The following is a 14,209-nucleotide window of genomic DNA, read 5'->3' on the forward strand; positions in this document are numbered from 1 at the left end:
CTTTAACATTGTGCGATGGTCCCTCTTATAAACCTAAGAACCCAAAAACTCAATTTGTTAATCAAAACATTGATCAAATTAACTAATTAGAAAAGCAGTGCCTGCTGAGCATAATAAATCTTTAAGTATAATCATGAATTTTGGCCTCATGGGGAAAAAAACGTCCAAAAAATATTGAATTATGCCTTCAGCATGAAAAATTTAAAAATCTAACCAGTAAAACTGCTAGCACTATTGCTCCTATTTATGTTCTGCTTTTGCTCTACAAAAGCCCATAATGAAACTACATCTTAGCTATATAATAAACCGAATGCTGAGTAATATGTACAATGTTAGCAACTCATATTTTTCCCAATTTTATTGCAAAGTATAACCCTAAACAAGTTAAAAAAGGAATAAAAGGTAGTGTCCACTATTCTAATAAAAATTATCAAATTTCTATGTTCTTTTCTTTAAGAGATGAGGTGTTTTAAAATTTTGCTTGTTTCAAATGATAACAGTAGCAACAATGTAATGGTACAAATGAGACAACTTTAAAATATCATATTCTAGTTAATCACTTATTAAAAACAGAAAATGACTGAGCAAACTCCACCCACTGACAAAAATGCTAGAAGTTACTTCATCGCCATTTGTAAAGCTATCATAAGTAATATTCACTATTATACAAGCATCACTAGTATAGGATATACATTAAATTCATTGCCACTTTGCAGAGTGCCTAGTACCGTATTAAGAATGCATGCGATTATTTTCATTTAAAAGGAGAAAAATTAGGCTCCAAATTGAGAGAAATGTTTTAACATAGAAACTTAGAGTAATGCAGGGTGTTTTGTACTAATGAAAAAGCAACAAAAATCTAATTGCTATTGCTGCTTTTCATTTCTGGAGTATGCTGACAATTGTCCTGAATAAAAGGCCTTCCTGCTCTTTACTCTCTCAAAAGTAGGCATTACCTAAATATTTAACACTTTGAACTGAATCATGTGTACATGCCAGGCATACCAAATAGTTACGACAGACTCTCTGAAAAGGTATTAGTCCAGAAGTTGAGACTCTGCTGAGCAGGTGTAGACTTGGAAGGCACAGCTTCAAGGGGATATAGAAATAACATATTCTACAGTGAAGACAGTAATTTCAGCAGCGGTGTGGGCTCGCCATTTTCAGAGTTGGATGGCAAGGATTTGGAGCTATGGAGGGAAACTACAAGCTATAACTTTTGCTTTTGCTTTTTGACTTTTTCTTCTTCCTTCCATTCACATCTTCTGGTAGAAGGCAGTCCTCCCCTCCTGTAACCTCCTCTCTAATTTGGGCTACATGTATAGAAACTCGTATTCAGGGAAAAGCTGGCTTTACTCCAGAGTAGAAGTGGTTATAAAAGCAAATGCCTATGTTTCACCTGCTTTGTGCCCTTTTCTGCCTTAAGCAAAGGTGAGGATGAGAAAGATCTGAAGGGAGATGTAGATGCAGCTTTCTCCTCCTCATCTCTCAATCTGTCTAAGCAACACAGCTCTCTCTCTCAAATACTAACCTGAATCTCATTTGAGGCAAAACATTCTTATAAAGAGAGTGAGTAGGAATAAGTATTAGCAACCCTGACAGTGCCAAAATATCTCTTAGGGAAGTGGAGGGGGTGGAACTGGGAGGTGTCAAAATGCAGAATCTATTTTTCTATTGACTGTGTTATTAGTAAGAAAAAAACATATAACTAGATCACTAGGCCATTTTAAAAACATGTCACAGATTATAAAAATGGCTCTAATGATATTTCTTCTCCTATGTGCTCTTCTAAAATGCTACTCTATCCCCTCCCTTTGAAACTGGGTGTCTCTGTAACAGGCTCAACTAATAGATTATGGAAAAGTAATGTTATAAGATTTAAAAGCTTTGGTAATAAAAGGCGTACCACTTTTGCCTATCTCTTGGAACACTCGCTTTGGCAAATTAGAGTCACCTTTTTGATCTAAGGTTGCCATGATGTGAGGAAGTATAAACTATCCCATATGAAGAGACCATATAGAGAGGCTCTGAGAACACATGAAGAAAAAGAGGGGCCCAGTCAGCCCCCAGTATCCTGGCCTCCTAGGCCTTGATTCTTCAGTTCTAACCACCATCTCTGAGAAAACTCTAGCCAGAGGTACCCAAGTGAGAAATTTTTGAATTCTTGATGCACAGAAACAATAAACACAAATATTGTTATTAAGCCACTACATTTTTGATGTATTTGTTATGCAAATAATCAAAAACACCAGCATTAATTTTACTAGCACTCCAGAATATTTGACAATGGCACATATTTGAACACACATATACACATGCATTTACAAAAACAAACAGCTAGAATATTTGCCACAAGCTACATAGTCAATGAAAAAAAATCCATTAGACTTACAGAAGCAATTTGAAGTCTATGGTTCATGTCATTAAATGCTGGGAACACAATGAGGTGGAAAATATTGTATGCTTACTTTCTATTTTCTGAGGAGTTAATCATTTTTTCTATGTGTATATGGCTATCATAGAACAATTTTATCCCCATTTAATTCAATAACCATCTGAGGTCATTAACTAAAGAACTTAGAGTCTTTAGTTATTCTTTGAGATAAAATATTGAATACACAGAAATTATCTGACATGTAAGACATTCAACATTCTCAAATAAGTTGAAAAATGAAACAAGCCTAGTACATTTAGAGACTGCTGCTAAAAATATATGCCTTTCAACTTGTTTTTTTGTTTGTTTGTTTGTTTTTTGTTTTTGTGTTTTCCCAATGTAGCAATGCTAGCATGTACTCTTGGACCACTAATTTAGGAGAAAAAAAAAAGGTAATGGAGATTTTGCCAATGACTAGATTGGGTGATTTGAATTGTCTAGTTCCTAATGCCAACTGTGATAATTAAACAGATCCAACTCTATTAAAGAAATAGCCAGTGCAAGGTTTAAGGTTACCAAATAGAACAGGGATTAAGAGGGAGCCTGTTCATCTTACTGTGTAGTAAAAAAGTATACTGCACAGAGAATCAAGCATTCCAAATCAGTCTCCTCTGCAGAAGAGTTGGAGTTAATTCTTGCTCCCTTTTTAGCCCACTCTCCTCTTCCTCAACCCATTTAAGTAAAAGGACTCCTATAACTCCATGAAATGGGAACTGGGGTCTTGGTAAATATCCCCAGGATCCTCTTCAGAGAGATGGCAGGGGCCAACTCATCTGGGGTATAATGAATAAGACTCACACTGGAACACTTCCCAGATGATAAAATTACCCTGCTCGTTAACAGTGCCTCTTAAGCAAAAGAAAATGGGGACTCTGTGTGTCCGTGCACACAGGCTCACTCTCTCCCATGTGTGCTCTCTTTCTCCCACATACAGCACATGCGCGCGCACACGCACACACGCGCACACACACACACTAAATCAACATTTCCGCTAAATTACCCCCTTCCTTGCCTCTTCTCCACACACCCAACCCCCTCAAAAAGAGCGAGCCAGGAATAGAAGCCAGGAGGGAACTCAGTAGCAGAAACTATAGCCTCCTGCATCTCATCAATGTAAATCTGAATCTTAAACTTCAATCCAGTAAAATTTGTTTTCATTACCAATAAAGAATTAATTGCAACACACAGTAAAAGGAGGGTAGGAAAAAGTTTACACATTCCTTCTTGCTTACATTGTACTTAGGCCATATTTTTAAGTGTTAGACTGATTTGTAAATAGTTGTTACAGTCTTTTATGTATATTACTTTCTACTTTTATAGAGTAAATCTATTTCTGGCCCTTGCTGACATGTCAAGATTTGTGATCTACCCATTTCAACAATTAAAAATCAATTAAACAGGGAGCAAATATTTATAACTAAGACTTTGCATATGACACACAAACATACAGTGTTGTGTATATTTACCGTATTATTATTTTAAAATAAATGATTACTTTAATCACTCATGTGAATGATTAAAAACCAAATGGCTAAATTAAGGATGGATGTGAAGCTCTAGTTTACTTTTAAAAATTACTCTATTTATAATAATTTAAATAGCTTACTACTGAGAGCCACATTCCAAAGTTGCAGTGAACCTATTTTTATAAACATGTTTTCTTTCTGTTGTTACTGTTGTTCATTCCCTTGAAGTGAGGGGTATCGGGACTTATTTCAAATGTTCTTGTAAGTCACTCTAAGGAAACCTTTTTCTAGATAAGTTGTAAAGAACATTTTTCTTAAATGGCAAGTACTTTATCATTTCTGGCCATTTAGATTATAGGTGTGGGATCCTGTTTTATATGGCACCCTGCTACCATGGAACTTTTCTTTAGCTGATTTAGTTAGAAAGCCGCTGCCAAACAAAACAGTAGGAGGGAAACTGTAAAAAAGCTTTAAAATACTAAAAAAAGACATAAGTGAACAAGCAGCAATCTAAACATAAACTAGACGACTATTCCCATGACCTATGTATGTTCGATGGAAAGAAATAGGAGAAGATTCAGAAAATTAAAAGAACCAATTTAGGGCCACACTCACTGTCTTTAAAAATAGAAATTACTTCAGACAATTAGATATATGCTGTCGTACTGATTGTTCTGTCACAAATCTCAGACATTATTTAAGTTCGATGAGTCTGATGTCATAGGGATTTCTTAAAAAATAAGAGGAAATGATATGAAATTTAAAAAGAGAAATTAACATTATAAATTGTTCTGCTGACTTAAGGCCTTTTCTGTTAGCATAAAAATAATGAAACCAGCAGAGTAACATGAGATAATCTGTGACTACAACAATTAAAATGTTCTTTGTAGGCAAGCTCAGTGAATTCTAAAATACAACTATGGAAAATAAAATTATAAAATTGAAATATTCTCAATATCACCCCTGACAAACACTTGATAAGTTATATAATAACTGACCAGTATAACTTTGGAATATCAATCTCATAATATCTTTGACTCGGACACACTGCTCTTTTACAGACATGTGATTGACTTAAAACACTTTTTGTTGTTGTTTATAATGCATGTAACCATAAGTATTAAAAGTGAAATATGTAACATATTTTTTAGTATATGTTACATATACTAAATATGTTTTGAAGGATTAGTATCTTTAATTATTTGGATTAGGACCAATCAAATATTTAAACTAAACACATATTTTAATCTTTAAGAAAAAGGTTGTTTATTAAAAAGAAGGTAGTTAACTCCTGTGGAGCCCAGGGTAAGTCAGTCAGTCCATCCATCAGGCAGGCATTCACTTAGATAACACTACTGGAGCCAGGTGCTCTGGACTTACTTGTACTTAGGCCATATTTTTAAGTGTTAGATTGATTTGTAAATAATTGCTACAGTCTGAGCATTAATACACAGAGACCTCAATGCATGCCTTGCTGCTCCAAATCCTCCATACTACAGGCATCACTGCTGGGATTTCCAAGGTTCAAAGAGGTTAAGTCACTTATTCCATCTCAAAGCAGAATGGAGACAGAACACAGTATCAGAGGTACTTCCACCTCACCACAGCTGTCCTCAAGAGCTACGTGGGGAATTATCATTTACTCGAAAATACTTTGAGCCCAGGGAGAGTTCATTAAATCTCAATAGGTTAAGTCCCAAATTCACCTCAGGACCAAGCCCAGAATAAATCATATTATTTTATGGTCTCATCACATGTATCTACTTAATGTTGAGACCAGAAGGCATTTTCCCATTACTGTTCACAGAGGGACTGCCTTCCTTTTTGTTCTGTCCATCTTTTCTCTTAACTAGTTATGCAAGAAAAAGTGTGACCCTTTAGAAAGGGTTTCAGCCTTGTCCTTCTAAATGTCATTGGGTGTGATCTAGATCAATCTGAAGAACAGCCGATCGATTTCCAGCATTGTGTAATACTAAAATGTGACCATGGGCATCATAGTAGTAAAAAATATTTTGTAGGCAGCTTTATAAAACTGTTGGGAAATAAAAGTATCTTGAAGAGGATGAATAAAATATAATATCTGAAATATAATTTTGGTTGGTCTTCAATTATTACCATGAACTGTTCTCTCTCTTAACACTTACTCTAAAGTTATATCAGGCTATTCGTTGTCTCTCCAACGACAATCAAATATGTGAAATGAGCACTGACTGAATCAAACACAGAAGCCATTTCATGAAGATTTAAAGGTGATAACAGAGTCTCACATTCCCTTAAAATGAATATAGCTTGTGAAATAATAATGACTATCATTGTACAAAATGAAAATATAAAGGGTATACATATAGTCTCATCAAGCCATTTGTGTCTTCCTGAAGAAAATATTTGTGAACTTCATTAGGGCCAAATATGTGAACCAAAGTAAAAGTCACTTGACCATACCAAATAATTAAAAGTAATATGTTATTATTTTTTCAGGCTGATTCATTATTCATTTCACAATTATTTACTGAGCACCTACTCACTGGGCACCAAGTGCTAAGGATACAGTGATGAACACGAGACAGATGGTCATCACTACCTCCAAAAGTTTATATTTCGGGAAGCAGATAATGGAAAAATATTTATAAAAAATATATAATTATAAACAGTGACACCTAGATGAGGAAAAATTACAGTCTATTTTGAGGATGGATAAAAGTAACTCTGATATTTGAATAATGACTTTATGGAAAGTAATATATTACCAATACTATTAATCCTACTGTGGTTTCTGTTTCTTCCAATTAAAAAAGCTTTAATGTTTTAAGCCTTTTCCCATCATCCTGTTGTAACTTCAGAGCAATACAGAAATAGAAATGTACATAACCAAGTATAGATAAAGTACTATGTAGCTAAAGAGGCAGGACATGTAAATAGAGAACAAAAAGCAATTTGGTTTGGTGAGACTTTAGCAGAATGAAGTAGAAAAATAGAGTTAAGACAAGAAAGAAAGAAAAAAAAAAAGGACCAGGTGTAGAAGGCCTTGAATACCAGGGTTGAAGTTTCCTTTTCAATGGGGAGAAGGGAACCTCTAAAGAACTTAGAACAGGAGCCTGAAAATGCTAATATTTCTCAGATTATTTTAAAAGCAATGTGGAAAATACATGAGGGAAAGAAAATGAGAAACTGTAATTACAAATATCATTTAAGAAATCATCGCAATGATTAGTCAATAAGAATGTTGATTATTAACATATCAATGGGACTGAAAAGAAGAGACAGGTATAAACTATATTGAGGAATAAAAATTTTTATGAGTCAGTAACTGACTACACATAGGAGACAAACTGTTGAGCATTCAAATCCAAGATTCTGAAATGAACAGTTGAGCTATTAGCATGAAGAAGGACAGATAATAATGAGTTCAATTTTGAACCCACTGATGAGGTGCTGGTAGCACATCTAGCTGAAGGTTATTAGGGACAGGAGGACAAGAAACACAGATCTGTCATTCTCTTAGAAGTGACTACTGATGTTGGAAGGATAAGCAAAGAAGAGAGTACAGGATAATAAAGTTACTAAAAACAAAATCTCTGGGGAACCTTAAACTTAGTGGTAGTGAAAAGATGTCAAGGATGAGCCTTCTCCTCTACTCATTATTTTGGATCATATACTCACATAGAATTAAGATGGAATTCTAAATAATATTTTTAGGACTTAATTGATATGTTTCATCAAAGAGGTTTTTATTTAATATCTGAGTGCATGGACTACTATAAGAACACAGTAAATTAGTAATTATAGCAGGAAATATCACAATGTGTATCACACTGCTTTCTAAATCTTGGGAAAGATGAATAAAGGATCTCGTTAAGGAATTATGGATTACATACCTGTGGTACCCATTTGGGGGACACAAAGCTGGTCACTTCTATTACAGGCAAACCGGTTTGGGAAAGTTGATTGATAAATTCAATTTTTACATCTGTAGGAACTATAACCTATGAAAACATTAAAAGATATTTTATAAGTAATTTGCATAGGGTCTACAGAAACATAAGTAGAAAATTACTTCCTAACTGAAAGCAAATCTTATTTATAAATTCGACTAGCAAGTGAGAACAACTATAATAGTGTAGCATACGAAATCCATGTAAGTCTTTAGAATCTTATAAATATAAATATTTAATTTATCATTTGAAATTGACTTTATAAATTTGATATCAAATTACCTTTTCATTCTGCAGTCCATCTCTAGGTCCAACTTCTACTATTTTAACATATTCAGGGAGTCCAGACAACTGGGATGATTCCTGTAAAGGGAAACACAAGGGAAGAAGCACAGATAACCATTAGATTATCAAACCTGCTGATCTGAAAAGTCAAACAATTACGATTTGTAAATTAAATTCTCATCCCAGAAATTTAAAGTTGTAAGAAATCAAAAGAGTGAAGTAGTCCAAATGCCAGGTTTATATTATTGGTAATATAAGGCCTTTTTTTTTCTTATAAATTAGTGTTTAATCTAGTTATGACTAAAATTCAAAAATTAATTTCTATGATGTAACTGTGGGAATGTTGATTTACTTAAGATCTAAAGAACAAATCTGTTGGGTAATTCTGCATGTGATAAATTACTTACCATTGATAGAGTTTATTTAAAAATTAGGTCTTTGTTTTAATAGACTTCTAGCAAGCTCAGTCATACAAGATGCTGCTCTCTATACTATGAACTTGAGGAGTGTGGATTTGATTTTCTGTCCTGTGCTCAGAAAGCTGAGGCTAGGAAGAAGGTGTGCTTTTTATTTTTTATCTGAATCACTCAGCAGAACCAGCACCTAAACACAGCTTCCAGAAAGACAGAACACCCAGCCCGGTAGGATCTAACCCTTGATATCGCACTGGAATAGCCTCAGCCCAACATAACACTGTGTTCTACCTGCTAGCCAACTCTGAAATGGCAAGAAGACCTTCACTCTGGAATCTGTATCCCTAAATTAAGTACTATGGACACACATTTAGAAGGAAGGACACTAATTTAAAACAGAAAAACCAAGAAGTCATTCTAAACATCATATTGCAGTTAAAATTAGAAGTAGGCTACATGTTTTCAGACTGTACAAACAATCTCCTGGTGTCTCTGAGCCAAGTTAAGTGTGGGTAACTCATTAAGTTCTTCAAATGGAGAGCTGATAGCATTGATTCAGATCAGCACGACCTGTACTTCAAGGTTTTGTGCCTTGCCTTTCATCAGGGATGATGAATTTAGGTTGACCAATTAATTTATATGGCTTCACTCTGTCCCTGTAACAAAGACACACACTGGTGAAATGGCAGCTTCGAATACAGAGCTCAGTTTGTTTCTATGATATAGACCAATGCTCACAGGTTCTTCTGGAGTCCAAAGCTGTTACTTGGTTTTATTAGCATTCTGTACTAAGTAGAGGAACCCAGATGGTCCCTGTTACAACATACACATACTACCCTTCACAATTTCCATGAAATTGGGCAATTTAATAAAGAAAAATTAACCAAGAAGAAAATCGAATTCTTATTTCTGCATCATCTGAGCAGGTTGTGATGCATGCAGTTAACTTGGAAGGGTGGAGAGTTGAGAGAGGAAGCATGGTGTTCCTTAGCTTTAGGCTTGGTTTTGATGGCAGTCATGAAATCATGCCTCATTAAAAAAGAGGGCATAATTTCAACCAGGCAATAAAGGGCATGGATAGTATGGGAAAGTGGAGAAAATAAAGAGGAGCTCACTCTTCTTTCTTATTATCTCCAGTCCTAAGACTGTAGAAATGAAACACAAAGCTAGGCAAATTAAGCCATGTGGTCTCGTTATCACTGACTGTGTCCTGAAACTTCATTTGCAAGAGCATTTAGCATGGCATTTACTAAACATGAAAGTTTAACAACAAAAAAGAACATTATATTTTTTTAAGATGATAACTATATGCTTAGTATAATTTAAGAGCTTAGGGCCTTCCTGTGCATCACTGTTGTAGCTAGCAGAAGTAACAAGCAATCCAAAGTACAGACCGCCACTAACTACAGCCATTTCCGTCAAAGCAGATGTATTCTCACTTAATATCATTTTAGGTTTCTTCTTGAATCTAATGCTGTTTTGTCATTCCAGGCATGGGTACATATTGCCTCTACCTGAACACCTGAGAAATCAGAAGAAAATTAGAAAGTATTCAGTAAGTTCAAAGAGTAACAAGATCCCCCTTTTATCAGCAAATAAAAAACAAACAAACAAACAAACAAATAACACAAAAATTAAGTCAATTAATGCATATTCCCCAAATAGGTGTGATGTGAGAGCCCTCTCTTCCTGGGCATGACTATCTCTGTATTGACTTTTTGAAGGAGCTTCAGCTGTACACAAATCATGCCCAGTAGGCATATCCACTTAAATATACAAGCATATAGAATTTGATGATTCAAAACTTATCTCATTATTCCCCCACCTTACTCCTCTACTCACATCTTCTCCCACCAGATGCTTTTCTTTACCTTTTCTCTTACCACTTACATCTAATCGGTCCATTTGTTACTGGTTTTATTTTGGCAAAAACCCAGCACCCAGCCAGCACAATGCATGATACTTAAAGTGTGCTTAATAATTACCTGTTATTGTATTAGCAAATCAGTTCTGTCACTGGCTTCATTAAAACTGTCTCTTTTTCTTCCCCCAGTCTGTTGCTATAGCTTCCTAAGTATTCTCCCCTAATCTTAATTTTTTTTCCCAGGATTAAAATCCTTTAGCATCTGCCAGTCACCTTCAGAGAGTTCTATCAACCTAAGGTAAAAGATGATTTATGACTAGCTTTTCATCTTCTACCAGTCTCCTTCATGTGTCCTATGGTTTCAGCCATGCTAAAGTCATGTCTTGCTCACTTTCATATCAGCACACATAAAATTTCTATTAGCTGGACCTTCCATCTGTGGGGAAGACATTCCACCAAACCTATTTCTCATCTATATAGACACAGGACTAGACTATGTTTCTCCTTTATCTAAAAGTTTTTTTCTGAACAAGTTCCAGTCAATGGAACATAAAGATGAATGATATACACCATGTTTAGGGTTATCCCATGAAAATATCCCATGCACATTTCTCCGTTCTGCCTGCTTGATGCAAATGAGTATGGTGAATTTGGAAGCTAATAAATACCAAACAAAATTTTTTTTGAAGGAGCTTAAATCCCTGAATAACTGCTTAAATAAGAATTCCACGCCAAGAAGAAGCAATTATTTTGCACTTTATATGGACAAAAAATAAATATCAATTATTTTATAACTTTAAGAAAGAGGTACATCTTTTATAGCTTCCAATTGTGAAGAGTGGTGAAGGGTCTGAAATTTTACCCTACATTGCAAGGTAACAAGTGAGCCTGCCATGGATGCTGAGAGAAGGCACAATATGCCCGAGTCAGAGAAGAACAAAAGCTTATCACTCACAGCAAATAACAGTAGCTAAAGGATCAGTATTTGTGCTGGTTCCCCAAGCCCCAACTCCCACAAAGAGAAGCAAAGAGGACCATACGATGCTTACACAGGCAATGGATTGCATTACAGGAAAGGAACCCCAAGCATAGAGAACCTGAACTTTTGCAAGACACAATGAAATTCAAGATACCCATGGAGAATTACTTCCCAATAATATCTACTCCTCGTTTTTATACCATCTTGGTGTATGGTTAGTTTTCCTGCTAGTAACACCACTCTGTTGGCCCCTTAATCTAATGAACAAAGGCTGGGGCCAAATCTGTTCAATTTATCACAGAAAACATTTAATTAAGGCTACTCTCAACAGAACTCCAACTAGCTAAAGAATAACACCCTGCAGTAAGGACTTCAGCTATGCTCCTTCTTCCCAAAAGTCCTGGATCCAAGCAGCTGAACAAATCCTATGTAGTAGTGGCCTCTGCATCAGAAACTTAGAATTTTTTACTGTTTTGCCTATTTTGTGATAGTGGATAAGTTGCGATGTTCAGTACTATGTTTCATCAAGGCAGTAATAGTGGTAATCTAAGTAACGGAGACTTAGTAGTTTAGTAATTTAACCCTAGTGGGCCTCATCAGTGTATAGGCCTTAGATGACTCAGTCAGCAACGATGATTCATTGTAAGAATTCATAGCCTTCCCTCCCTGCCCCCAAAGAAAGTATTTTTAATCTGTCAGGCTGCAGTTTTCTAAATGAGAGATACATAAGCTAGGCCACTGACTACAATCCAGGAGTCTGTAAAAATATGGGAACAGCCTGGAGCTCTGCTGAGCGAGTAGAGCGATCACATCCATTTTCAGGTCTGCACAGCTGTGACAGAGGTTGTACAACTGCAGCAGCTCAGTGGACATCATCAGATTTCAGCTTAGCCGAAACATCATCCAACCAGACTCATGCATTAGGTAAAGCACTGGGAATTAGAAGGGCCCCACTGAGCCACTACCCTTGTTTCAGGCAGTGGAGTGGCAGCAGAGGGCAACTGCTACTTTTTTTGTGTAAAGCTGAGATTGCACTAGGGAGAGGCTGACCACTTTCTTGAATATACCATTTCCATTTGATTAGTGACGTCTGCTGAAATCATCCTACTCTGTTAGTCATTGAGTCCAAATTGATATCCCTACCAAAAAAAAAAAAAAGGAAATATAGGCCATAATGTCACAAGCCCTCCAAGAGTCAGGTGTTCAGTTTCAACAAGAGCTCGACAGCAAGCTAATAGCTAATTTTCAAAAGATACCTGGTAGCTAGCTGTGCCAGGACAGTAAGGGGTCCACAACCCCATGCAGTGCCTCCATGAGGAGGCTGCCTTTGTCAGAAGCTCCAATTTGAAAAATCACTGGTCAGAGACTTGTCACTCAAAGAGGTCAGAAGGATTTGGGGATGCCCCCAAGGTATACTCATTACATGCAACTCTTTCTAATTGAGATGATGCCCCCTGGCATTTACAGGAGAGAGAATTACAATAACATCACACATCAATTTTTTACTACACATTCAGGTGTGAGCAATAATGGCGCACTGAATTGACCCCAAAGGCCCCACCTACAATGTTACTTTGGCTTTCCTTTTCCACTGTGAAAACTATCCAAAACCTATCAATTAAATCAAGACTCCAACCTCCATGGGACTTAGCAGGGTGATGACTTTGAAGACTTTATCCAAAAGAGCCATAAAAGTTTGAGTCCCTGCTCTCCCCAAAGTCCCCCAGCATACTCAGATGGAATATGAACCAATAATTTCGATGAATCAATAATCATCTGTTTTCCTTAAAGCAGCTAAAGAAGTAAGGCTGGGAATTATCGGGGTACACAGAAGAAGAGATCGGCTCCAAATCAGTAAGCAGGTACATTTACTTTCAATTCAGGTAGCACAGCAGCTGCTTGCCAGCTTAATTAAACGAACTTGCAATATTTAGGTTCTAAGCAAGGTCCTATATTGAACATCAAAATCATCACGAATGACACCACCTATTTTAACTTTGAGGACCCCTGGACTTGGCTTCCATAGCTACAATAGTTTCCAGCAGGATAATGGGGTTTGTTCCCTCTGACTGACATGAGTTTAATGTGCAGGTTTCATTATCAAGAGAACATCTCTTAAATTCTCATCCAATTGCAATATAGTGGCTAAAGGGGTTTTGCAAGATTACAAGGCTGACAACAAAATTTATCTACAATTCTTTGGGTCCTTTCTCATTTGCCAGTGGGCTGCGCTCTGGGGCAGTAGTCTATGGTTCCTTGCAGGGGTTTGTCTGCCCCAGTGAAGTCTCACTTAGAGAGCCAAAATTCCTGTACAACAGTTAGGTCTCATAGCAAATAAACAAGTAAAAAAAAATCTGAGAACTTTTGCTATCTTTTCCAATTGTATATAAGTTTGGCATGACAGACCGCGAGATGCGCTAAGTGGTCAGAAGGTCCAGTTTTTGTCACCTTTCCTAAGCAAGCATTACGTACTCTCCATCATCCCCTCCCCACCCCCATCTCTCAACCCAACCAACCAAAGTTCCTCTGATCACCTGGTTTCTTCCCATAGTGTTGGCCAGATTTTATCCTTTTGCACAAACAGTAAATGTTGATAGAAAGAGGGAAGAACACCTTCAGCCCTTGCGGAACTCACCTTAGTGCTAGTCGTTAGTGGGTGGGCCTAAAGCTGACCACCAGATTGCTAAAGAAGTTCACCTGCTCTGAGGAGAGTTAGCATGACCAGGGAACCATTTGGCCTTTCAACCCACTTCCCAGAAACCAGATGGCAACCATCTTCCCAATTCCTCACCAAGAGTCAATGAAGTAGAAAACCACTTATTGCTCAAATGACCAT

At 36.6% G+C, this 14,209-nt stretch overlaps 1 protein-coding gene across 1 annotated transcript in view; it reads right to left on the reverse strand.

Annotated features, from left to right (window-relative positions):
* The window catches only part of HMGCLL1 (3-hydroxymethyl-3-methylglutaryl-CoA lyase like 1), a 154,629-nt gene that overhangs the window by 107,538 nt on the left and 32,882 nt on the right, over positions 1 to 14,209 (reverse strand). Inside the window, exons 2-3 of the mRNA XM_016145693.2 lie at positions 8,115 to 8,195; positions 7,776 to 7,883 (exon numbers count right to left, since the gene is read on the reverse strand). Coding sequence (XP_016001179.1) covers positions 7,776 to 7,883; positions 8,115 to 8,195 — 189 coding nt within the window. The remainder of the gene's footprint in view (positions 1 to 7,775; positions 7,884 to 8,114; positions 8,196 to 14,209) is intronic.

This window comes from Rousettus aegyptiacus, unplaced genomic scaffold (genome assembly GCF_014176215.1).
Source record: "Rousettus aegyptiacus isolate mRouAeg1 unplaced genomic scaffold, mRouAeg1.p scaffold_m13_p_1, whole genome shotgun sequence".
NCBI classification, from domain to species: Eukaryota; Metazoa; Chordata; class Mammalia; order Chiroptera; family Pteropodidae; genus Rousettus; species Rousettus aegyptiacus.